This window comes from Macaca fascicularis, chromosome 1, assembly GCF_037993035.2.
Source record: "Macaca fascicularis isolate 582-1 chromosome 1, T2T-MFA8v1.1".
NCBI lineage: Eukaryota > Metazoa > Chordata > Mammalia > Primates > Cercopithecidae > Macaca > Macaca fascicularis.
The window spans coordinates 222,816,763-222,841,581 of record NC_088375.1 but is presented as its reverse complement, the minus strand read 5'-3'; the positions used below and the strand labels follow the sequence as shown (position 1 = coordinate 222,841,581).

The 24,819-nt window shown below is 52.6% G+C and overlaps 2 protein-coding genes across 14 annotated transcripts in view; both read left to right on the top strand.

Annotated features, from left to right (window-relative positions):
- Positions 1–16,399, top strand: part of PLOD1 (procollagen-lysine,2-oxoglutarate 5-dioxygenase 1) — a 42,608-nt gene extending 26,209 nt beyond the window's left edge. The window contains exons 11-19 of one of the 2 annotated variants that reach the window (XM_005544770.4): positions 2,323–2,427; positions 3,258–3,383; positions 3,737–3,878; positions 5,144–5,257; positions 5,915–5,980; positions 6,811–6,915; positions 10,765–10,911; positions 13,422–13,547; positions 15,515–16,399. In XM_005544770.4, the coding sequence (XP_005544827.3) occupies positions 2,323–2,427; positions 3,258–3,383; positions 3,737–3,878; positions 5,144–5,257; positions 5,915–5,980; positions 6,811–6,915; positions 10,765–10,911; positions 13,422–13,547; positions 15,515–15,670 (1,087 nt within the window). In that variant the 3' untranslated portion in view covers positions 15,671–16,399. Of the gene's footprint in view, positions 1–2,322; positions 2,428–3,257; positions 3,384–3,736; positions 3,879–5,143; positions 5,258–5,914; positions 5,981–6,810; positions 6,916–10,764; positions 10,912–13,421; positions 13,548–15,369 lie in introns of both variants that reach the window. The other variant, XM_065529798.2, reaches the window with a different exon arrangement.
- Positions 16,400–22,196: 5,797 nt separating this feature from the next.
- MFN2 (mitofusin 2) overlaps positions 22,197–24,819 on the top strand; it is a 31,723-nt gene continuing 29,100 nt past the window's right edge. For 3 of the 12 annotated variants that reach the window (XR_012425984.1, XM_045380564.3, XM_015451874.4), the window contains exons 1-2: positions 22,197–22,246; positions 23,725–23,869. The gene's annotated coding sequence lies outside the window, so the exon portion shown is untranslated. Of the gene's footprint in view, positions 22,440–23,560; positions 23,605–23,724; positions 23,870–24,819 lie in introns of all 12 variants that reach the window. The other 9 variants (XM_045380598.3, XM_074020021.1, XM_005544766.5 and 6 more) reach the window with 5 other exon arrangements.

Sequence of the window (24,819 nt, the reverse complement as noted above, 5' to 3'; positions counted from 1 at the left end):
CTGCCAACCCTTGGGGCTCCTGAGCAGGGCTGAGCCATGTTATTTGGGTTCAGGAAGCAAATCAGAGAAAGAGGAAGGACTGGGGGCAGAAGTAGACAAAGGCTGACAATTAGGGAGGCAACCTCGAATGTTTTGCTTTATTATAAAAAAAAAAAAAGGCTGGTGGCAGTGGCTCATGCCTGTAATCCCTACACTTTGAGAGGCCAAAGCTGAAGGATCGCTTGAGGCCAGGAGTTCGAGAACAGCTTGGGCAACATAGCGAGACCCTATCTCTTCAAAAATAAAAAAAAATAGCCAGGTGTGGTGGCTTGGACCTGGGGTCCCAGCTACTCAAGAGGCTGAGGCGGGAGGACCTCTTGATCCCAGGAAGTCGAGGTTGCAGTGAGCTATGGTTGCACCACAGTGCTCCAGCCTGGGAAACAGAGCGAGACCTTGTCTCATAAAGCAAAACAAAAACAAAGAAAGAAGCAATTTGTGTTGATTGTAGAAGAGTCAGACAGTCCAGATCAAAGGTTGGCAAGCTTCCTGCTAAGGACTAGATCATAAATCTTTGCAAATTGGCTCTGCCGGCTCTGTTACAACCACTCAGCTCTGCCCTAGTAGCACAGAAGCAGCCACAAATAATACGTAAGTGAATGAGTGAGGCTGCGTTCCAGCAAAATTTCATTTATGGACACTGAAATTTGACTTTCATGTCTTTTTTTTTTTTTTTCTGAGACTTGGTGCCACTCTTGTTATCCAGGCTGGAGTGCAGTGACAGGATCATAGTTTACTGTAGCTTCAAACCCCTGGGTTCAAGCGATCCTCCTACCTCAGCCCCCCAAGAAACTGGGACTACAGGCATGTGCCATCACATCCAGTTAATTTTTAAATTTTTATTTATTTATTTAGAGACAGAGTCTCACTCTGTCACTCAGGCTAAAGTGCAGTGGCGTGATCTCCGCTCACTGCAACCTCCCCGTCCCGGGTTCAAGCGATTCTCCTGCCTCAGCCTCCCGAGTAGATGGGATTACAGGTGCATGCCACCACACCTGGCTACTTTTTGTATTTTTAGTAGAGACAGGGTTTCACCATGTTGTCCAGGCCTATCTCGAGCTCCTGACCTTAAGTGATCCACTCGCCTCGGCCTCCCTAAAGTGCTGGAATTACAGGTGTGAGCCACTGTGCCTAGCTAATTTATTTTTATTTTTTGTAGAGACAGGATCTTGCTATGTTGCCCAGGCTGGTCTCAAACTCCTGGCTTGAAGTTATCCTCCTGCCTCAGCCTCCCAGAGTGCTGGGATTACAGGCATGAGCCACTGCACCTGGTGATGACCTTTACATAATTTTTACATCATCTTCTTTTGATTTTTTTTTTCTTGAAACCACTTAAAAACATAAAACCAGCCAAGTGCAGTGGGTGACGTCTGTAATCCCAGCACTTTGGGAGGCCGAGGATTGCTTGAACTGGGGAAGTTGAGGCTGCACTGAGCTGTGATTGTGCCACTGCATTCCAGCTTGGGTGACACAGTGAGACCCCCATCTCTAAAAAAGGAAAAAAGGCTGGTGCAATGGCTCATGCCTGTATTCCCAGCACTCTGGGAGGCCAAGGCGGGCAGATCACCTGAGGTCAGAAGTTCGAGACCAGCCTGGCCAACATGGTAAAACCCTGTCTCTACTAAAAATACAAAAATTAGCTGGGCATGGTGGTGCACACCTCTAATCCCAGCTACTTGGGAGGTGGAGGCAGGAGAATCGCTTGAACCCGGGAGGTGGAGGTTCCAGTGAGCTGAGATTGCACCATTACATTCCAACCTGGGCAACAGAGTGAGACTCGTTCTCAAAAAAATAAAATAAAATAAGATAAAATAAAAATAAAAAAATTAAAAAAGGAAAAACATAAAGCTGTTCTTAGCCCATGAGCTGTATAAAACCAGGGAGGGCCAGAGTTTGACTCACAGACCCTCGTTTGCTGAGTCCTGCACCAGATAAACAAAAGTAACAGATTTTTAAGGCTTTTGGTACAAGTTACCGAATTGCATTTCAGAAAGGCAGCCCCAGCTTACTCCCCACCCTGGGCCATGTAGGCACCTGTGGGCTGTGTTCTTCCCAGTACCGGGGTTTTCAGGGCACTTGATACCAGTTGCCAAGCTCTGGGCCTTGGGTGAGAGCCCCGAAGTCCAGGGGTTTGGGACTCAGAGTCGGGAGGAACCTTTGAGGCTGCTGGTGTGACCTCTCTAAAGCCACTTGGCTGGTATGTGGTGAAGCCAGACTCTGATCACAGATGTGAGCAGCCACCAGTGCACCAGGATCAGGTGCACTGATCCTGCATCCTCCTTGCAGAGACCTGTGCCGGCAAGACCGCAGCTGCACCTACTACTTCAGTGTGGATGCTGACGTGGCCCTGACCGAGCCCAACAGTCTTCGGCTGCTGATCCAACAGAACAAGTGAGGCTGCTCCCTCTGCGCCCAGCACTGCTCTGGATTGGCCTGGTCCCTGGAGCCCTCCTTGCCTTCCTCCTCCTCCTCCTCTTCCCACTCTTTTTCCTCCTTCTGCTCCTCTTTCTCCTCCTCCTCTTCCTCCGTGTCTTCTTCCTCCTCTTCCTTCTTTTTCCTCTTCCTCCTCCTCCTCTTCCTCTTCTTTTTCCTCCTGCTTCTCTTTCTCCTCCTTATCTTCCTCCTTGTCTTCCTCCCCCTCTTCCTTCTTTTCCTCTTCCTCCTCCTCCTCTTCCTCTTCTTTTTCCTCCTGCTTCTCTTTCTCCTCCTTATCTTCCTCCTTGTCTTCCTCCTCCTCTTCCTTCTTTTCCTCTTCCTCCTCCTCCTTGTCTTCCTCGTCCTCTTTCTCCTCCTCTTCCTCCTCTTCCTCCTCTTCCTACTCTTTTTCCTCCTCCTGCTCCTCTTTCTCCTCCTCATCTTCCTCCTTGTCTTCCTCCTCCTCTTCCTCCTTTTCCCTCTTCCTCCTCCTCCTCATCTTCCTCGTCCTCTTTCTCCTCCTCCTCCTCCTCCTCGGCCTCACCCATTACCCGGAGCTGTGGATCCCCAGCCTGATACCCCAGGTTGTGATAGAGAAGGTGTCCTGCCCTGTCTGCTCCTGGCTGCCCCATGGAAGGGAGCAGGTACCAGAACCCCCGACACCCCAGCCAAGGCACTGTCTGTCCCAGTGAGGTGCTTGGGGACCCCTGCGTGCAGGTTGAGGGGCACCCTCCTCCCCCTTCCCTCCTCCCCCCATCCTTGGTTAGTGCTGCCTCCCACTCCCACTGAGGTGCTCCCTTCCTCAGGAACGTCATCGCCCCGCTGATGACCCGGCATGGGAGGCTGTGGTCGAACTTCTGGGGGGCTCTCAGTGCAGATGGCTACTATGCCCGTTCCGAGGACTACGTGGACATTGTGCAGGGGCGGCGCATGTGAGTACCTGCAGGGTAGGGGTGGGTGAGGGACACCTTCATCTGGCTTCTGCCTGGGTTTGTGGGGATCCCTCCCCAATATTCCTGTCTTTGTTACCCTCAGATTCCTGTAGAATCTGAAGCAAGGAAGACTGCAGTTAGACACATAGAAGGACTTTCTGACAAATAGGCCCATGTGTCCAGGGTGGGGGAATCAAATCACCACAGTTGTGCCCTCCCAGCCTGTGCCTTCCCCTTCTCACGGCCCAGACTCCCCAGACCCCAGGCTGTGACTCCCAACCACCAGCCTGTGACTCCCTCCATTTTCCCCACCACCAGCCTCTGACCCCACCCTCTTTCTCTCTCTCCCGCAGTGGTGTCTGGAATGTGCCCTATATTTCAAACATCTACTTGATCAAAGGCAGTGCCCTACGGGGTGAGCTGCAGTCCCCAGATCTCTTCCACCACAGCAAGCTGGACCCTGACATGGCCTTCTGTGCCAATGTCCGGCAGCAGGTCAGCCAGCAGTGGGCGGCACAGGACGCCCTGTGGATGGGGCAGGCGGGAAGGTGGGCCTCCAGCTCTTACCCTCATGGCGGGCTGCCTTGTCATCATAGGCCTGGGAGCTCCTAGCAGGGAGATTCTAGCAGGGCATCTTGGAAGCCACTAGCGCCTGGTGGAGGAATGGAGGCCGTCTGGCACAATGGTCCTCAGGGGTCTGCAGGGACCTTTTAGCAGACCTGGTTTTTACACCATCTATTTTTTTTTTTTTTTTTTTTTTTGAGACGGAGTCTCACTCTGTAGCCCAGGCTGGAGTGCAGTGGCCGGATCTCAGCTCACTGCAAGCTCCGCCTCCCGGGTTCACGCCATTCTCCGGCCTCAGCCTCCCGAGTAGCTGGGACTACAGGCGCTGCCACCTTGCCCGGCTATTTTTTTGTATTTCTTAGTAGAGACGGGGTTTCACCGTGTTAGCCAGGATGGTCTCGATCTCCTGACCTCGTGATCCGCCCATCTCGGCCTCCCAAAGTGCTGGGATTACAGGCTTGAGCCACCGTGCCCGGCCTACACCATCTATTTTATTTACTTTTTCTTTTTTTTTTTTTGAGACGGAGTCTTGCTCTGTCTCCCAGGCTGGAGTGCAGCAGCGCAGTCTCCACTCACCTGAGTTACTGGGGCTACAGGCGCCCGCCACCATGCCTGGCTAATTTTTTGTATTTTTAGTAGAGACGGGGTTTCGCCATGTTGGCCAGGATGGTCTCGATCTCCTGACCTCGTGATCCACCCGCCTCAGCCTCCCAAAGTGCTGGGATGACAGGTGTGAGCCACCACGCCCGGCTTATTTACATTTTTGACATAGCCCAAAGAAAACGAAACTTTCCACCTAAAAGTACTCCAAGTGATGTGCCCGAGAGACACCTCGCCCTGTCTCTGTGCCCCGCTCCATATATTTTTGTGACTTTTTTTTTTTAACCGGTAGCAAGATGAAGTTTTCCCCTGTGACCAACATTTCAGGATCAGAGCATGCTCCTTTTCTTTTGCGCATTTTTTCTTTCATTCTGTGTTCAGTCCTCTGGGAAGACTTCCCTGATTGCATTCTCAGTGTCAGGCCTGGGCTGGGCCCTGGGGACACAGGGGTGACTGCACCTGGTCTGTGATCTTGTGAACTTCAGTCCGGTGGGCAGAGGAGGCTGCACTGTTGCCCATCTGGGAGTGTGCAGGGCAGGCGTGGGGGCAGGGGAGGGGTGGGGGAGCGCCTCTTCCACTGGGCTTGCTTTCCCCAGGATGTGTTCATGTTCCTGACCAACCGGCACACCCTTGGCCACCTGCTCTCCCTGGACAGCTACCGCACCGCCCACCTGCACAATGACCTCTGGGAGGTGTTCAGTAACCCCGAGGTGAGGCTGGGCTGGGCACCTGGGGGTTGGGAGCAGAAGGGGCCCAGTGATCCTGCAGTCTGAGGGACTTCCCGCTCAGAGCCTTACAACAGCCAGGACCCCTGTGGGCCACCTGCCACCCTCCCTTCACCCCAGGAGGCTGTAGGGCAGGATTTGGGTAGGGAGAGGAGGGTGTCCAGAGAGCCAACACCATCTGTTGGAGGAGGGACCAGGACTCAGAGGCCTGGGTTTGTGGCCTAGCTCTGCCATCAACTGGGACTTAGTTGAGCCTCTCATCTTTGGGGACCTCAGTTATCTTAGCTCCAGAATGGGTATACTGTCCCAGCCTGTCTTGCCCGTGAGGGTATTGTGATAATCAGAAGGGCAGACAGTTGTGACTGTTTCTAGACGTTGGGAGCTCGCAGCTGATGGGTGTAAGCACATGCCTGCACACAGATATGTACACACGGGCACACACATATACATACATGTGCAAACACCACCTCCTGTGGGCATACCTGTGCACCCAGACAACACACACACACCCAGTGGGTGCAGGTGAACGCCTGCCTCCACCAGGCATGTGCACCTTCACTCCCACTTTGAGGGGTCTGCTTGGAGCATCCCATGCAGTTGAGCCAATGGTGAGGACCCTAGCCTGCTTCCCACTCCCCACAGGACTGGAAGGAGAAGTACATCCACCAGAACTACACCAAGGCCCTGGCGGGGAAGCTGGTGGAGACGGTAAGGGCCATGGACACCCTCTTGGACCAGCCTCGCCTGCTGCAGGGGGCAGGGCACAGAAGGGAAACCGCTTGCCCCAGGGAGTGGGGGACAGGAGGATGGGAGTAGGGAGCGGTGGGATGGGAGTGGGGGATGGCAGTATGGGAGTGGGGGAGTGGCGGGATGGGAGTGGGGGGCGGTGGGATGGGAGTGGGGGAGTGGCGGGATGGGAGTGGGGGGCGGTGGTATGGGAGTGGGGGATGGCAGTATGGGAGTGGGGGAGTGGCGGGATGGGAGTGGGGGGCGGTTGTATGGGAGTGGGGGATGGCAGTATGGGAGTGGGGGAGTGGCGGGATGGGAGTGGGGGGCGGTGGGATGGGAGTGAGGGGTGGCGGGATGGCCCCTCCACCTGTTGGCACTTCCCTGCTGGAGGCTGTGGGGGTCTGCAGGGCCTCTCTCCCTGGCCTAGGCAGGAAGGAGGAAAACATCCCGGATGTGATGGCCACTGTGGCCCATCGTGCCTGGACCAGTGCGGGGAGTGGCCACTTCTCTCCACTCACTAATGTCTGCTTCCCCCGAGCCTGGGGCCTCTGCCCCCTCCCTCCCTCCATACCCATGTTTCTCTCCTGGCCTTGGCGCTGGTGACTCTGTGACCTCGGCTGGGAAAGTGTGTCTCTGGGCTCTGCCTCCTTCTCCCTTTAGGGACCCACTCAGTCTCTCCAGGATTGACAAGCCCCTGCTTCCTGGGGACACTCGGAGGGCTCCCTGGCTTGGGTGTGGGGCCCTGAAGAGGGAGGAGGATTCTGTGGTGCCACTGTGGACCCCCTTGACTGAGTCCCTGCCCTCCCCAGCCCTGCCCGGATGTCTACTGGTTCCCCATCTTCACGGAGGCAGCCTGTGATGAACTGGTGGAGGAGATGGAACACTTTGGCCAGTGGTCTCTGGGTGACAACAAGGTGGGGACCCTGATGCCTGGGCTGGGGCCGCAGGGAGGCCGCCTCTCCATCAGTGCCACTCACTGTCCGGGGTCTTCTCCTGGCAAGCTGGCCTAGCCACCCTCTCTGGGACTCTTGACATGGGGTGCTGGCATGGGTGTCTGCAGGCGGTTAGCAGTAGAGGGGCTGAGAAACCCGAGATGGAGTTTGGTTCCCAAGCTGCTATTGCCACTGTGTGGCTTTGAGTTGCCTTGACCGTAAGCTACTAGGTTTTCAGTTCCTGGTTTGCTATTGGAATGGCTTAGCTTGGTTCCCTAGACTTCCCCCAGGAGGAACTGGGGAGGAAAGGGCCAAAGTGGGATGAGGGGCATTAGGAAGGGCTCTCGGGTCCAAGTTCATCAGACAGCAGGAGCAGGTGGCCTGGTGAGAGCGGGAGGCCCTGTGTTCTCTCCGTGAGACTCCCAATACCTGTTCCTGTTCTGGAAAGTTCAGGCACCATTTTTTTCTTTTTCTTTTTTTATATATATATATTTTTTAAATAATAGAGACGGGGTCTGGCTATGTCACCCAGGCTGGTTGTGAACCAGGCACAATTTCATTTTATTTATTTACTTACTTACTTAATTTAGACACCTGTCACTCTGTCGCCCAGGCTGGAGTGCTGTTGCGCAATCTTTGCTCATGCAACTTCCACCTCCTGGGTTCAAGAGATTCTCATACCTCAGCTTGCTGAGTAGCTCAGATTATAGACGTGTGCCACCATGCCCAGCTAATCTTGGTATTATTTGTTTAGTTGTATGTGTTTGTGTGTGTAAATTTTTTTTTTTTTTGAGACAGTGCCTTACTGTATCACCTAGGCTGGAGGGCAGTGGCGTGATGTCAGCTCACTGCAACCTTCCTTTCCCAAGTTCAAGCACTTTTCTTGCCTCAGCCTCCCCAGTAGCTGGGACTACAGGCATGTGCCACCATCCCTGGCTAATTTTTGTATTCTTAGTAGAGATTGGGTTTCACCATGTTGGCCAGGCTGGTCTCGAACTCCTGGCCTCAAGTAATCTGCCCGCCTCAGCCTCCCAAAGTTCTGGGATTACAGGCATGAGCCACCATGTCTGCCCTAAGGTACCTTTTTTTTTTTTTTTAATGATCCCAGAACATTTATTTCCATAGGATTTTGATAAAAGAGCACAATCTTGAATAAAAATACACCACTGTACTTAAAGGCAACATTACTTAGTAAACAAACTGCCGTCACCCCTTTCACAGAAGAGAAACTTCAGAAAGGAATTTTTCATCTCCTGACAGTTTTACAACATTCGTATCTCCCATGTACTTCAAGCCCCAACCCACCTCTCATTTTCCTTTTTCTTTTTTTTGAGATGGAGTCTTGCTCTGTCACCCAGGCTGGAGTGCAGTGGTACCATCTCGGCTCACTGCAACCTCCGCCTCCCAGGTTCAAGCGATTCTTTTGCCTCAGCCTCCCAAGTAGCTGGGATTACAGGCACCTGCCACCATGCCCAGCTAATTTTTGTATTTTTAGTGCAGATGGGTTTCACCATGTTGGTCAGGCTGGTCTCGAACTCCTGACCTCATGTCATGATCCACCCGCCTCAGCCTCCCAAAGAGGTGGGATTACAGGTGTGAGCCATCGCACCCGGCTCCCCACTTCCCATTTTCTAAGTTCTTTTTTTGTGTGTGTGAGGTGGAGCCTCACTCTGTCGCCTAGGCTGGAGTGCAGTGGTGTGATCTCAGCTCACTGCAACCACTGCCTCCTGAGTTCTGAGTTCAGGCGATTCTCCTGCTTCAGCTTCCCGAGTAGCTGGGATTACAGGTGCTGGCCACCATGCATAATTTTTTTTTTTTTTTTTTTTTTTTGAGACGGAGTTTTGCTTGTTATCCAGGTGGGGTGCGATGGCACAATCTCAGCTCACTGCAACCTCCGCCTCCTGGGTTCAAGTGATTCTCCTGCCTCAGCCTCCTGACTAACTGGGTTTACAGGTATCCACCGCTACACCTGGCAAATTTTTGTATTTTTAGTAGAGACAGGGGTTTCACCACGTTGATGAGGCTTGTCTCAAACTCCTGACCTCAGGTGCTCCACCCACTTCAACCTCCCAAAGTGCTGGGATTACAGGCGTGAGCCACCATGCCTGGCCTCATTTTCTAAGTTGTTTAACAGAAATGTGTGTTCCCAAGTTTAAGGCACCATTTTTAAAGGCATATGAGACCCTGGACCTGTGTGCCAACCTCTGACGTGGCAACTGGACTAACCTGAAATTCTGGTTACCTTCCTAAACCACATGCTTTGGTTGCTGAGCTGATCTCCAGAAGCCAGGAACTGGACTAGCTCATGCATTCTGGGGACTGGCTGATGCTTGTGCTCCAGTGACAGGGCCAGACATCGGACTCCAGCTGACTCTGGCCCTGGAACAAGTTTTCAGTGCTCTGTAACAAATGACCATGGCTCAGAATAACACCCATGTGTTATCTCCTGGTTTCTGTGGGTCAGGAATCTGGGCCCAGTTTAGCTGGGTCATTGAGGTGTCACCTGGGGTTGGAGTCTCATCTGAGGCCCAGGGTTCCATTCCAAACTCACTTGGTTGTTGCAGAATTCATTCCCCTGCAGCTGTAGAACTTAACTTGCTTTTTCAAGGCCAGCAAGAGACAGAGTCTCTCTTGAAGATCCTCCTTTAGCCAGGTGCAGTGGTTCATGCCTGTAATCCCAGCACTTTGGGAGACTGAGGCAGGAGGATCGCTTGAGCCCAGGGGTTCAAGACCAGCCTGGGCAACATAGAGAGACCTCATCCCTACAAAGAATAAAATTAGTGGCCGGGCACGTGGCTCACACCTGTAATCCCAGCACTTTGGGAGGCTGAAGTGGGCAGATCACCTGAGGTCAGGAGTTCGAGACCAGCCTGGCCAACATGATGAAACCCCATCTCTACTAAAAAAAAAAAAAAAAAAAAAAGGCTGGGTGTGGTGGCTTACGCCTGTAATCCCAGCACTTTGGGAGGCCGAGGCGGGTGGATCACAAGGTCAAGAGATCGAGACCATCCTGGCGAACACGGTGAAACCCTATCTCTACTAAAAATACAAAAAATTAGCCGGGTGTGGTGGTGGGCACCTGTAGTCCCAGCTACTCGGGAGGCTGAGGCAGGAGAATGGCATGAACCCAGGAGGAGGAGCTTTCAGTGAGCCAAGATCACGCCACTGTGCCCCAGCCTGGATGACAGAGCCAGACTCTGTCTCAAAAAAAAAAAAAAAAAATTAGCGGGCATGGTGGTGCATGCCTGTAATCCCAGCTACTTGGGAGGCTGAGGCAGGAGAATCGCTTGAACTCAGGCGGTGGAGGTTGCAGTGAGCTGAGATGGCACCATTGCACTCCAGCCTGGGCAACAGAGTGAGACTCTGTCACACACACACACAAATAAAAATAATAAAAATAAAATTAGTTGGGCATGGTGGTGTGTGCCTGTAGTCCCAGCTACACGGGAGGGTGAGGTGGGAGGATCACTTAGGCCTGGAAGGTTGAGGCTGCAGTGAGCTGAAGTTGAGCTATTGCACTCTGACCTGTGCGACAGAGGGATACCCTGTCTCAAAAAAAAAAAAGTCTTCCTGCATCTGCGGGAAGGCCCCCCTGACCTACTCTCGTTTGATTAACTCAAATCAATCTCCCATTTGATTAACTCAAAGTCAACTGATTAGGGGCCTTAATTGTATCTGCAAAGCCCATTCAGTTTTCTCATATAATATAACATGGTCCCATCACATTCCTGGGTATAGGGGAAGGGAGTAGACAGAGCCTGGGCACCAGGGTGTGGGAGCCTGGGGGCCATCCTAGAATTCTGCCTAAACACTCACCTTGGTCACCTCCAGGACAGCCGCATCCAGGGTGGCTACGAGAACGTGCCGACTATTGACATCCACATGAACCAGATCGGCTTTGAGCGGGAGTGGCACAAATTCCTGCTGGAGTACATTGCGCCCATGACGGAGAAGCTCTACCCCGGCTACTACACCAGGGTGGGCAAGCCTGGGGCATAGCCAGGATGCGGGGACGGTTGGGTGGGGTGTCAGTGGAGTGGCTGGGACTGGTGGGGGTAGAGTGGGAGGTGGAGAAACTGGAAGAGGCTGAGGTGGTGTGGGGGTATGGGGAGCGTGGGAAGGGCAAGGGTGGGGCATGAGGTGGAGGGACTGAGGGGTGGGGATGGGATTGGGAAGAGCAAGGGTGGGGTGGGAAGTGGTGGAGAAGCTGGGAGGGGTGGGGAGGAGTAGGGGGCCTGGGAGGGACAGGGGTGTGTGGGTGTGGAAAGCCTAGAACAGCAAGGGGGGCAGGGGTGAGGGAGTGGAGAGACCGGAAGGGGCAGGAGTTGGTGGGGAGGTGGAGGCCAGTGTGGGGCAGGGGAATGGGGTGGGAGGGGTAGGGTGGAGTGGGGGGCATGGGTGGAAGGGCCCAGGGTGGGTGGAGGCTGGAGAGTCTGGCAAGGGGAGGGGCTGGGGAAGGGGTTGGGTTGGAGTAGGGGTGGAGGAGCATCCCAGCTTATGGGAGAGGCCTGGATATTTGGTCCCCAGGCAGGAGGTCTCACCGCACACACCCGCTCCATCTAGTAGTGTGTGGGAAGACAGGGTGCTGGGGTGGGCATCTAGGGCCGGCCAGCTGGCCTCTAGCCTGGGCCTGTTTTTTTTTCTTTTTTTTTTTGAGATGGAGTCTCGCTCTGTCGCCCGGGCTGGAGTGCAGTGGCCGGATCTCAGCTCACTGCAAGCTCCGCCTCCCGGGTTTACGCCATTCTCCTGCCTCAGCCTCCCGAGTAGCTGGGACTACAGGTGCCCGCCACCTCGCCCGGCTAGTTTTTTGTATTTTTTAGTAGAGACGGGGTTTCACTGTGTTAGCCAGGATGGTGTCGATCTCCTGACCTCCTGATCTGCCCGTCTCGGCCTCCCAAAGTGCTGGGATTACAGGCTTGAGCCACAGCGCCCGGCCTTTTTTTTTTTTTTTTTGAGATGGAGTCTTAGCCTCATGAGTAGGTGGGATTACAGGCGTGCGCTACCATGCCCAGCTAATTTTTGTAGTTTTTGTAGAGACAGGGTTTCACCTTGTTGGCCAGGCTGGTCTCGAACTCCTGACCTCAAGTAATCCGCCTACCTCTGCCTCTGAAAGTGCTGGGATTACAGGCATGAGCCACCATGCCCGACCGACCTCAGCCCTTTTTTTTTTTTTTTTTTTTTGAGATGGAGTCTGGCTCTGTCGCCCAGGCTGGAGTGCAGTGGCGGGATCTCAGCTCACTGCAAGCTCCGCCTCCCGGGTTTACGCCATTCTCTTGCCTCAGCCTCCCGAGCAGCTGGGACTACAGGCGCCCGCCACCGCGCCCGGCTAGTTTTTTGCATTTTTTTTAGTAGAGACGGGGTTTCACCATGTTAGCCAGGATGGTCTCGATCTCCTGACCTAGTGATCCGCCCGTCTCGGCCTCCCAAAGTGCTGGGATTACAGGCTTGAGCCACCGCGCCCGGCCTCTCAGCCCTTTTGAATCTTTCTTCCTTGTCGTTAACCCTGCCTCAGTGGCTCCTGTACCAGCCCACCAAAAAAGCACCCCCACCCACCTTAGCCGGCCAGCGTGCCCACTGCCTCCCTAGCCGCAAGCCTGTGCCCCACGCTTGGGCCCTGCTTCATCCGAAGCAGCCTTCTTTGGATGTGAGGAAGAAGTGAGGAAAATAGTGAGGAAAACCCTGAACTCCCGTTACTGACAGCAGTCGTTCATCCCTTGAATGCTTACTGTGATTCCCCGTTACCTGGCTGGCCTTGGTTAATTCTCACAGTTCTTTCCAGTGCTGTCACTCATGTGTCTGTCCACTGCCGCCTTGGCTTTCTCCAGTCCTCACTCAGTTCCTTCTTCGGTCCCTGGTTTCTCCAGGTGCCTGGGTCCTGCCTCAGGGAATCCAGCCTGGATAGTTGCCAGAAAGGGTAGTGAGGATTGGATGCCCCCCTTTGTTTTTGTCTTTTCATTCCTTCCTTTCTTTTTTCTTTTTTTTTTTGAGACGTTGTTTCGCACTTGTCACCCAGGCTGGATTGCAGTGGCGCAATCTTGGCTCACTACAATCTCCGCCTCCCAGGTTCAAGCGATTCTCCTGCCTCAGCCTCCCAAGTAGCTGGTATTACAGACGCCCACCACCATGCCTGGCTAATTTTTTGTATTTTTAGTAGAGATGGGACAGGTGTGAGCCACCATGTCCGGCCTCCTTCCCTTTCGTTTCTTGTCTTCCCTTTTCCTCCCTCCCTCCCTCCTTTCCTTTCTTCCTTCCTTCCCTTCCCTTCTCTTCCTTCCCTCCCTCTCTCCCCTCTGTCAATACATTTTTGTTGAGAACCTTTTCTGTGCCAGGCAGTTGCAGGCACTGGAGCATACAGCCCCATGCAGACCTGGCCGCTGTACGCTGACCTGCAGCAGGCCAGACCAGGCCTCGTGTGTGCACCCTTCTCTCCTGGCCTTTGTGGCCTCCTTGACTAACACGGCCTCTCTTGTCCCCCTGCGTTGGTACAGGCCCAGTTTGACCTGGCCTTTGTCGTCCGCTACAAGCCTGATGAGCAGCCCTCACTGATGCCGCACCACGATGCCTCCACTTTCACCATCAACATCGCCCTGAACCGAGTCGGGGTAGATTACGAGGTGAGTAGGAGCCAGCCGGGGTCAAGGGGCCAGCAGTGGGGATATTGAGGGCCGGCTGGGGAGAGCCTTCAGGGTGGTCGAGGCAGAGGGGCCCCGGGGAACCAGTGCTGGGGAACCAGTGCCAGGGAACCAGAAAAAAAAGGGTACGGGTCTGTGGGAGGGCTTCCTGGAAGGGGTCACAATCTAGTAGGAGGAGGGGCCAGGCTCTTAAGCTACTATTTTAAGAGAATTTTGGGCTGGGCATGGTGGCTCATGCCTGTAATCCCAGCACTTTGGGACGTCAAGGCAGGCAGATCACTTGGGGCCAGGAGTTTGAGACCAACCTGGCCAACATGGCGAAACCCCATCTCTACTAAAAATACAAAAAATAGCTGCGCGTGGTAGCACATGCCTGTAATCTTAGCTACCCAGAGGCTAGAAGGCTGAGGCATGAAAATCTCTTGAACCCAAGAGGTGGAGGTTGCAGTGAGCCAAGATTGTGCCACTGCACTCCAGCCTGGGCAACAGAGCGAGACTCTGTCTCCAAAAAAATAAAAAGAGGTTTTTTGAACTTAGTCCTGGGCTGGGTGCTATGAAGAATGCCCATAAAAACAGCTATAATCTTTTTTTTTTTTTTTTTTTTTTTGAGACAGGGTCTTACTCTGTCACCCAGGCTGGAGTGCAGTGGCATGATCACAGTTCCCTGCAGCCTCAACCTCCTGTACCCAAGCAGTCCTCCCACCTCAGCCTCCCAAGTAGTTGGGACCACAGGCCTGTGCCACCATACCCAGCTAATTTTTTTCTTGTTTGTAGAGATGGGGTTTCACTATGTTGCCCAGGCTGGAGCTATAATTTTTTGAGAGCTTAAAACAAACATATCAGGTATCCCTAATCCAAGGATTCTCAACCAGGAGCAATTGTGGCCTCCAAGGGACATTGGCAGTGGCTGGAGACATATTTGGTTTTTACAACTGTGAGGGGCTACTGGCATCTAGTGGGTAGAAGTCAGAGATGCCCGGGACAGGCTTCCATAGCAAAGTGTTATAGCAGTGAGGTTGGGAAACTTGGTCCTCAGCTCTTATTTGTAATATCTCGTTTAATTCTCACAGCCCTGTTCTGTTTAACCCCCATGTTACAGAAGGGGAAACTGAAGCTCAGGTTGGTCACAGTTAGTAGAGGGTGGAGATGATGTTTGCCTGACTCCAAGGCTAGAGCCCTTGATCACTTACTCTTTGTTTTTTTCTTCTTTTTTGAGACAGAGGCTCACTCTGTTGCCCAGGCTGGAGTGCAGTGGAGCGACCTCAGCTCACTGCCTCCTGGGTTCAAGGAATTCTGCCTCAGCCTCCCGAGTAGCTGGGATTACAGGCGTGCGCTGCTACGCCTAGCTGGTTTTTGTATTTTTAATAGAGACACTCTGGCCGGGCGCGGTGGCTCAAGCCTGTAATCCCAGCACTTTGGGAGGCAGAGACAGGCGGATCACGAGGTCAGGAGTTCGAGACCATCCTGGCTAACACGGTGAAACCCCGTCTCTACTAAAAAATACAAAAAACTAGCCAGGCGAGGTGGCAGGCGCCTGTAGTCCCGGCTACTCGGGAGGCTGAGGCAGGAGAATGGCGTAAAAACCCGGGAGGTGGAGCTTGCAGTGAGCTGAGATCCGGCCACTGCACTCCAGCCTGGGCGACACAGCGAGACTCCGTCTCAAAAAAAAAAAAAAAAAAAGAGACACTCTGTTGGCCAGGCTGGTCTTGAATTCCTGACCTCAGGCGATCCACCCGCCTCGGCCTCCCAAAGTGCTGGGATTACAGGCATGACCCACCACGCCCAGCCACTACTCTTTGTTTAGTGTCTTCCTTAGGCAGCGCTTGTGGCTGTCACTCCAGAAGGCATCCCAAGGCCGGCAGTGCTGAGGGCCACTTGGCCGTGACATACGGGAGAACAGACGGGCAGGGGGCGGTGGAGAAAGGGCACTGGTGCTTTCTGTCTCCCAGGGCGGGGGCTGTCGGTTCCTGCGCTACAACTGTTCCATCCGAGCCCCGAGGAAGGGCTGGACCCTCATGCACCCTGGACGACTCACGCATTACCACGAGGGGCTCCCCACCACCAGGGGCACCCGCTACATCGCAGTCTCCTTCGTCGATCCCTAATTGACCAGACCTGACCCTCTTGGACCTTTCTTCTTTGCTGACAACCACTGCCCAGCAGCCTCTGGGACCTCGGGGTCCCGGGGAACCCAGTCCAGCCTCCTGGCTCTTGACTTCCCATTGCTCTAGGAGCCACCAATCAGAGAGATTCAGAGAGATCCCTGTAGGCCAGAGACGGAACACACCTCCATGGCTGGGGCTCTCCGTGGTGCTCTGGACCCAGCCCCTGGAGACACTGTTCACTTTTACTGCTTTGTAGTGACTCGTCCTCTCCAACCTATCTTCCTGAAAAACCAAGGCCCCCTTCCTCCACCTCTTCCGTGGGGTGAGGCTTGAGCAGAACAGGGGCTTCTTCAAGTTGCCCAGAAAGACTCTGTGGGTGAGAAGCCACGGCCAGAGCTTCTCCCAGGCACAGCTGTTGCACCAGGGACTTCTGCTTCAAGTTTTGGGGTAAAGACGCCTAGATCAGACTCCAAGGGCCGTCCTGAGTTTGGGACTTCTGCCTCCGTGGCTGGTCATGAGAGCAAACTGTAGTCCCCTGGAGACAGCGACTCCAGAGAACCTCTTGGGAGACAGAAGAGGCATCGGTGCACAGCTCAATCTTCTACTTGCCTGTGGGGAGGGGAGTGACATGTCCACACACCGTACTGGGTCACCCTGTCCTGGATGCCTCCGAAGAGAGGGACAGACCGTCAGAAACTGGAGAGTTTCTATTAAAGGTCATTTAAACCACTGAAGAGAAGATGCTCAGGGCGAGTGGGTATGCGTGCATCTTGGTGTGAGTGTCTACAGGGAGAGGTTTTAAGAGCCCTCTTTTTTTTTTTTTTTTTTTTTTCTTGAGACGGAGTCTCGTTCTGTCTTCTAGGCTGGAGTGCAATGGTGCGATCCTGGCTTACTGCAACCCCCACCTCCCGGGTTCAAGTAATTCTCCTGCTTCAGCCTCTCAAGTAGCTGGGGTTACAGGCACCCATCACCACGCCCGGCTAATTTTTGTTTTTTCAGTAGAGACAGGGTTTCACTAGGTTGGTCTGGCTGGTCTTGAACTCCTGACCTCAGGTGATCCACCCACCTTGGCCTCCCAAAGTGCTGGGATTACAGGTGTGAGCCACCGCGCCCAGCCAAGAGCCATCTTTTTAGAGCCTTTAAGAAGGTCGTGCTAGCTTCTCGGCCTCCCAAGTAGCTGGGATTAGAGGTATGCCCCACCATGCCCGACACATTTTTGTCATTTTTGTAGAGACGGGGTTTCACGGTGTTGGCCAGGCTGGTCTCAAACTCCTGACCTCAAGTGATCATCCGCCTTGGCCTCCCAAAGTACTGGGATTACAGGTGTGAGCCACCCCACCCAGCCTGAAAGTCTTTTAAAAGCCAGGCACAGTGGCTCATGCCTGTAATCCCAGCACTTTGGGAGACCAAGGCAGGCGGATTACCTAAGGTCAGGAGTTTGAGACCAGGCTGGCCAACGTGGTGAAATTCTGTCTCTACTAATAATACAAAAAAATTAGCTGGGTGCGGTGGCATGCACCTGTAATCCCAGCTACTCGGGAGGCTGAGGCAGGAGAATCGCTTGAACTTAGGTGGCAGAGGTTGCAATGAACCGAGATCGGGCCACTGCACTCCAGTCTGGGCGACAGAGCAAGACTCCGTCTCAATTTAAAAAAAAAAAAAAAATTGAGTCTTTTCATTTTCAAATTTGACTCATCATAAATTCAAACAGCACAAATCTTAATCTTTCTCTCATCCTTTCCCCGCAGCTGCTCAGTTCCTCTCTCTGAAAGCCACCATGTCTAATCTGTTTTTTGAAGGTTCTTGAGCTGGTTCGTGCCAACACAAGCCTATGTGTGTATTTGTGTATATTAGGGTTGTTTTTGTTTTTGTTTTTGAGATGGAGTCTTGCCCTGTTGCCTAGGCTGGAGTGCAATGTGGCGATCTTGGCTCACTGCAACCTCTGCTGCCCGGGTTCAAGCAATTCTCCTCCCTCAGCCTCATGACTAGCTGGGATTACGGGCACCCGCCACCACACCCAGCTAGTTTTTGTCCTTTTAGTAGAGACGGGGTTTCACCATGTTGGCCAGGGTGGTCTCGAACTCCTGACCGCAGATGATCCACCTGCCTCAGCCTTCCAAAGTGCTAGGATTACAGGCGTGAGCCACTGTGCCCGGCCTAGGGTTGCTTTTAACTGTTAACTTTTTTCTGATTACAAATGCATCTTCATCATGAAAAAGTCAAACAAAATAGGTAACATGGGGGGCCGGATGCTGTGGCTCACGCCTGTAATCCCAGTACTTTGGGAGGCAGAGGTGGGTGGCTCACTTGAGGTCAAGAGTTCGAGAGCAGCCTGGCCAACATGGCAAACCCCCATCTCTACAAAAAATACAAAAATTAGCCAGGTGTGGTGGCAGGTGCCTGTAATCCCAGCTACTTGGGAGGCTGAGCTGGGATAATGACTTGAACCTGGGAGGTGGAGGTTGCAGTGAGCCAAGATTGCACCACAACACTCCAACCTGGGGGACAGAACAAGAACCTGTCACCAAAAAAAAAAAAAGTTATATGGACCGGGTGCGGTGGGAGGCCGAGGTGGGAGGATCACTTGAGGCCAGGAATTCTCAACCAGCATGGCCAACATGGCAAAACCCCATCTCTACTAAAAATACAAAAATAAGGTGGGCTTTGTGGCACATGCCTGTAATCCCAACTACTCAGGAGAATCGCTTGAACCTGGGAGGTAGAGGTTGTAGTGTAGTGAGCTGAGATCGCGCCACTGCACTCCAGCCTGGGTGACAGAGCAAGACTCTTGTCTACAAAAAAAAAAAAAAAAAAAAAAAACAAGGTAAGAAAGAAAGGTCTCCTGGAGTTGTACATGAATACATCAATGTGCTCTGCACCCATTCCCAATAACACTTAGCACTGCTAGGAGAGTTTTGTGATCCAGAGGGTCGAAACAAGAATTCAGCCATCTCAATGAGAAACACATGGTGATGGGTTGAAACATATCTACAAACTGCGAGATTTCCTCTACTTGCCGGGCAAGTTTGCAGATGTGTTTCAGAGAGAGCCTAGCTGCTGGGCAGAGTACAAGACTAAATGCCTGGGAATGGATTCAGAGGCTCCTACAGCAGTCCAGGCAAGTGACCAGAGCCTAGACCAATGCTTGCAGGGAAGTTAAGGGAAGAGGAGGGAGTGGGCAGGAGAGATGTTTAGGAGAGAGAATACCCAGGCTTCCACCTGACTTGGGCAAGATTATGTTAAGGAAAAGGAAGGCTGGGCATGGTGGCTCACGCCTGTAGTCCCATTACTTTGGGAGGCCGAGGCGGGTGGATCACCTGAGGTCAGGAGTGAGACCAGCCTGGCCAACATGGTGAAACCCCATCTCTACTAAAAATACAAAAATTAGCCAGGCATGGTGGTGCACACCTGTAATCCCAGCTAGTGGGGAGACTGAGGCGGGAGAATTGCCTGAGGTGGAGGTTGCGGTGAGCCAGGATGGTGCCACTGCACTCCAGTCTGGGCAACAGCGAGAGCGTCTCAAAAAAAAAAAAAAAAAAAAAAAAAAAGGAAATGGAATTTATAGTTCCTGCCCTCAGAATGGAAGTGGAATTTAGAGTTCCTCCCTTAGGGAGTCCAGAGATTGTGGAGGAGGAAACAATCCGACCCAGTACAAGGCAGCTAGCAACTGAGGCCCCAAGATGTGCCACATCCCAGACAGGGCCCTGTCTGCATCCTGAGGCCAAGTCTGCGTGTGGCCCCACACACAGTCAGACCCGCGGGGCACTAGGCTACTCAGAGGGCACTGTGGGCAGGACAGCTCCCTTTGGCCATCCTCACAGGAGACTGATAAACCATTCAGTTTGATATCAGAGTACTGATTCGCCTCTTGAGGTTATTTGTGGCAATAAATTGAAGTTGTTCTACCGTGGTGATACAGCAGCACCATCCCATAGAATTACAATTTGAGCCACAAATGCAAGGTACTTATGTAATTTTTGAAGGGGTGGCCTGCCCCTCCACACCTGTGGGCGTTTCTCGTTAGGTGGAACAAGAGACTTGAGAAAAGAAATGAGACACAGAGACAAAGTATAGAGAAAGAAGAAGTGGGCCCAGGGGACCTGCGCTCAGCATACAGAGGACCGGTCTCTGAGTTCCCTTAGTATTTATTGATCATTATCTTTACCATCTTAAAGAAAAAGAAGTGGCAGGATAATAGGATCATTATAGGGAGAAAGTCAGCACTAAGACATATGAATAAAGTTCTCTGTGACATGAATAAGTTTAAGGAAAAGTGCCGTGCCTTGATATGCATATGCAAACATCTCCATAAACCTTTTTAGTGCATAAAGAGCAGCATTGCGCTAGCAAGTCCCGCCTTTCGCCCTAAGGCGGTTTTCTCCTTTCTCAGTAAAGAGAACATACAATCGGGTTTTATACCCAGATGTTCCATTGCCCAGGGACGGGCAGGAGACAGATGCTTTTCTCTCTGCCAACAACCGCCAAGAGGCCTTCTTTCTTCTTGTACTAGTCCTCCTCAGCACAGACCCTTCACGGGTGTCAAGCTGGGGGGCGATCAGGTCTTTCCCATGCCACGAGGCCATATTTCAGACTATCACATGGGGAGAAACCTTGGACAATACCTAGCTTTCCTAGGCAGAGGTCCCTGCGACCTTTGGCAGTGTGCGTATCCCTGGGTACTTGAGATTAAGAGAATGGTGATGACTTTTAACCAGCAAGCTGCCTTCAGGCATTTGTTTAACAAAGCACACCCTGCACAGCCCAAAATCCTTTAAACCTTGAGTCACCATAGCACATGTCTCTTGCAAGGAGAAGGTTGGGGGTAGGGTCACAATCAGATTAACAGCATCTCAAATACAGAACAAAATGGAATCTCTTATGTCTACTTCTTTCTATATAGACACAGTAACAGGCTGATCTCTCTTTTCCCCACAATTCTAGTAGCCACATTTTTGAAAGTAAAAAGAAACAGGTGCAATTAATCTTAGTAATGTATTTAACCCAAATGATCCAAAATATTATCACTTCAACATGTAATCAGCATATAAATATTAATGAGCTAATAGCCCTGCACTGTGGCAGGTACCTGTAACCCAGCATTTTGGGAAGCTGAGGCAGGAGATTGCTTGACTCTAGGAGTCCAGGAGACCAGCCTGGGTAACAAAGTGAAATGCTTACCCATGTCTACCAAAAATAAATATTAGGCATGGCTGCAGCATCTGTGCTCCCAGCTACTCAAGAGGCTGAGTGAGGTGGGAGGATTACTTGAGCCCAGGAGTTCGAGGCTGCAGTGAGCCGTGATTGCACCACTGCACTACAGCCTGAGTGACAGAGTGAGACTCTGGGTCAAAAATATACATTTTTTCTTTTTTTGAGACGGAGTCTCTGTTGCCCAGGCTGGAGTGCAGTGGCACGATCTCGGCTCACTGCAACCTCTGCCCCCGTGTTCAAGCCATTCTCCTGCTTCTTCCTCCCGAGTGCACCATCACACCTGGCTAATTTTTGTATTTTTAGTACAGACGGGGTTTCACCGTGTTGGCCAGGCTGGTCTTGAACTCCCGACCTCAAGAGATCCACCCGCCTCGCCCTCCCAAAATTCTGGAATTATAGGCATGAGCCACCGCGTGCAGTCGATATTTTTTTTCCTAAAAAGTGAGATAGTTTAACAGTCTTTTTTGTCCTAAGTCTTTTAGCGCATCTCCGTTTGCACTGGCTCAGGACTTGAGAGCCACATGTGGCTAGTGGCTACTGTTCTGGCGCGCTCAGACTTGGAGCCTTCCCTGCGGAGGCCAAGTCCAGCAGGGGACCTGTTTGCTGCGGTTTCCTAGTGTCTGGCACATCACTGGGGCCCAGTGATCTGGGTAACCATGTGAGCTTGGGTACCCTCCCCTCTCCGTCTCTTGGGACTGCTGTGGAGATTAAACACAGGGGCGGATGTTAGAGACGCAGTTCAGTCACTAGCATTGATTCGCCCTTGTTGCTGCTGTTCTTTGCTCAAAGGCGACTGAAGGGCAGGCAGCACGTCCAGGCTCGCTTCTGTCTGCCCGATGAGTCACTTCACCCTAGGCCTGGCCCTCCAGAGAGCACTCCTCTAAGATTACAGAATGCAAATCTGGATTCCAGAGCTGGCAGAGGCCCCAGGGTCAGGCTCTAGGACAACCGGCGAAAGAGCGGGAACCTCTACTCCATGCCCTTGGTTTTTCAAAGCCCCTTGACAGCTTGAGGCTCCGCCCCGCCCTGCCCCGCCCCCCAGCTCCCGCCGACGCCCACCGGAACTACAGCCCCCACGATGCAGCGGGAGTCCGAGCCGCTGCGTCATCGGCTTGGGACGCGCCGGCGGAGGCGTCGCGCGCTGAGGCGCCGCTCGAAGTGTCCAGTCGCGGGGCCGCAGAGGCGTAAGGAGTAGGCGGGGCGAGCCAGCTGGGCTCAGGGTCCACCAGCTCATCCGGGTCGAGGGGCAATCCTGAGGCGACTGGTGACGCGCGCGTCCCTTTCCCTCCTCCCGGCTCCCCCCGCGGTGGCGCTTGTTGGTGACGTAGTGAGTGTGATGGCCACCGCGAGGCCGGGAAGGTGAAGGTGAGAGGGCGAGCAAGCCGGGGTGGCGGGGACTGGCCCGGCCCGGCCGGGCAAGTCCTGAGCAGCTCGGCGTAGGCCGACGGGATTCTGGGGCCACGGGGGTCTGAGATGCAGTCAAGCGGGGGTCCCCACTCTCAGGCCTCGCCGCAGGCCCTGAGAGGAGGGGGCGGGCCACGGGACCTGGGACTGGGAGGTGGGCTGTCCTGTAGCTTCTCATTGTCCCCGCCTTTCCACCCTTCACGGCAACGTTCTACCCCCTGCCGCTTTTCTGTTTTTCATCCAGTCTTCATTTTGCCAGCATTTACTCAGCACCTGATAGGTGTCCACGTTCACCGCGGGAGCGCCCTGCCCTCCCCACTTTGGACACTTACTACCCTCTCGTTCAACCCTGTTTACTTGTATGACTTCTCACCGGACTCTAAGGCCCTGGAGGGCAGGACTATTTCTTATCCATTCCTAACGTGGCGCCTGACACACATACAGAAGGCACACAGAAAATGTTGAATAAATAGCTGTTTAGACGCACGAAGGCAGAACTGCCCGTTACCCCCTCTAGTACTCCTTCATTGCCCTCTTTCTTTAAATTCTCAATCATCTCTCTCTCTTCTACCCAGAAAAAGGCTCTGGTTATCCGCCTCTGGTGTCCCAAGGTTTAGGGCTTGGGGGAGGAAGGCAGCTCAATGTAGTTAAACAAGGAAGGAGGCCGGTCGCAGTGGATCACACCTGTAATCCCAGCACTTTGGAAGGCGGAGGCGGGTGGATCACCTGAGGTCAGGAGTTCGAGACCAGCCTGGTCAACATGGTGAAACCCCGTCTGTACCAAAAACAAAAATTAGCCAGGCTTGCTGGCACACGCCTGTAATCCCAGCTACTCAGGAGGCTGAGGCAGGAGAATCGCTTGAACCCGGGAAGCGGAGGTTGAGCTGAGATCGCACCACTGCACTCCAGGAGCTTTGGAGTCAAAGGGAGCTAATATTTCAAATCCCAGCTTAGACAATCGACTAACAGTCTATAAATCTTCAAGTATTCCAGCCCTCTGTTTGCCCCATAGAATTGATAATTAAGTGAGATACTTCACAGTAGCTGAATACATTGGCTTTCAGTCAGTTCTTCTGTTGCTCAGTAATCAGCTGTTCCACAATCCTCAAGCCCAGTTTTTTTCCTGGTTTTGCTCTGTCCTCCTCTCCCCTCTCTAGATGTACCTTTTTCAGGGCTCCTGCAGGGACCTCCCTGGTGCCTCAAACCCGCACATGGCAGAACACATGTTTGTGCATAGCCAGGATTGGTCCCACACCTCTGCGTTTTTTTCCCCAGGGCACTTCCTCACATACCGGTGCAACTCCACAATACCTCAATGAGTAAGCTTCCCTCAGGGATGAGTTTGTTTGGCTTGAAACCTGATTAGACATGTTTTGTACACCAGTGTTTTTTTTGGGGGGGAGGACACCTGATCTATCTCCCTTTTCTTTTCTAATAAGTCAGGACTGGTGGAGTCAACACAGTCAATCAATAACCAACCTCAACCTGAGACAAGACAGAAGAGAACTCAGAATCTTTTTGTCTTTTGGACTCCAGCCATGTCCATGATGCCTACCTTGTGAAGATCTCTCACCATCCAAAAAAGTGAGTAGTAGCTGTGACTTCTGGCACCCTGGATTTGAGTTGAGTGGACAGGGGCATGCTCTCCTGGACCTCTGGTGGCAAGTCTCTTGGATGGCATCCTCTTTGTATAGAGCCACAGCTTTCTAACTTCTGTTGAAAAACTGCTGTATCTCTTTCCTACTTCCGTGAAGGATTTCGCTGGTTGCTTAGAGAGCCTGTTTAAAAGTTGACAGTTCAGGAAGTGGCTGGGATCTCTTGGGCTCCCCGAAGAATTAGTCTGTGTCTCCCTCATTTGGTCTTCTCTGCAGTGCTGGCTCTTCCCCGTGAAGGGGTGGCCTGCCCCTCCACACCTGTGGGTGTTTCTCGTTAGGTGGAACGAGAGACTTGAGAAAAGAAATAAGACACAGAGACACAGTATAGAGAAAGAAAAGCGGGGGCCCAGGGGACCGGCGCTCAGCTTACAGAGGACCCACGCCGGCACCGGCCTCTGAGTTCCCTTAGTATTTATAGATAATTATCTTTACCATCTTAAAGATAAGGGAGTGGCAGGACAATAGGATCATTTTTAGGGAGGAAATTAGCAGTAAGACATAAGAACAAGGATCTCTGTGACATGAATAAGTTTAAAGGAAAATCCCGTGCCTTGAGATAAACCTTTTAGCAACGTTGTTTCATCCTATCACATGGGGATAAACCTTGGACAATACCTAGCTTTTCTAGGAACAAAGACGCACCCTGCACGCCCAAAATCCATTAAACCTTGAGTTAGCACAGCACATGTCTCTTGCAAGGACAAGGTTGGAGGTAGAGTCACAGATTAACAGCATCTCAAATACAGAACAAAATGGAGTCTCTTACGTCTACTTCTTTCTATATAGACACAGTAACAGGCTGATCTCTCTTTCTTTTCCCCACACCCCGTCTCTGCCCAGCACAGATTGGCTCCTTGTCACTGCTCTTCTAAGATTCTG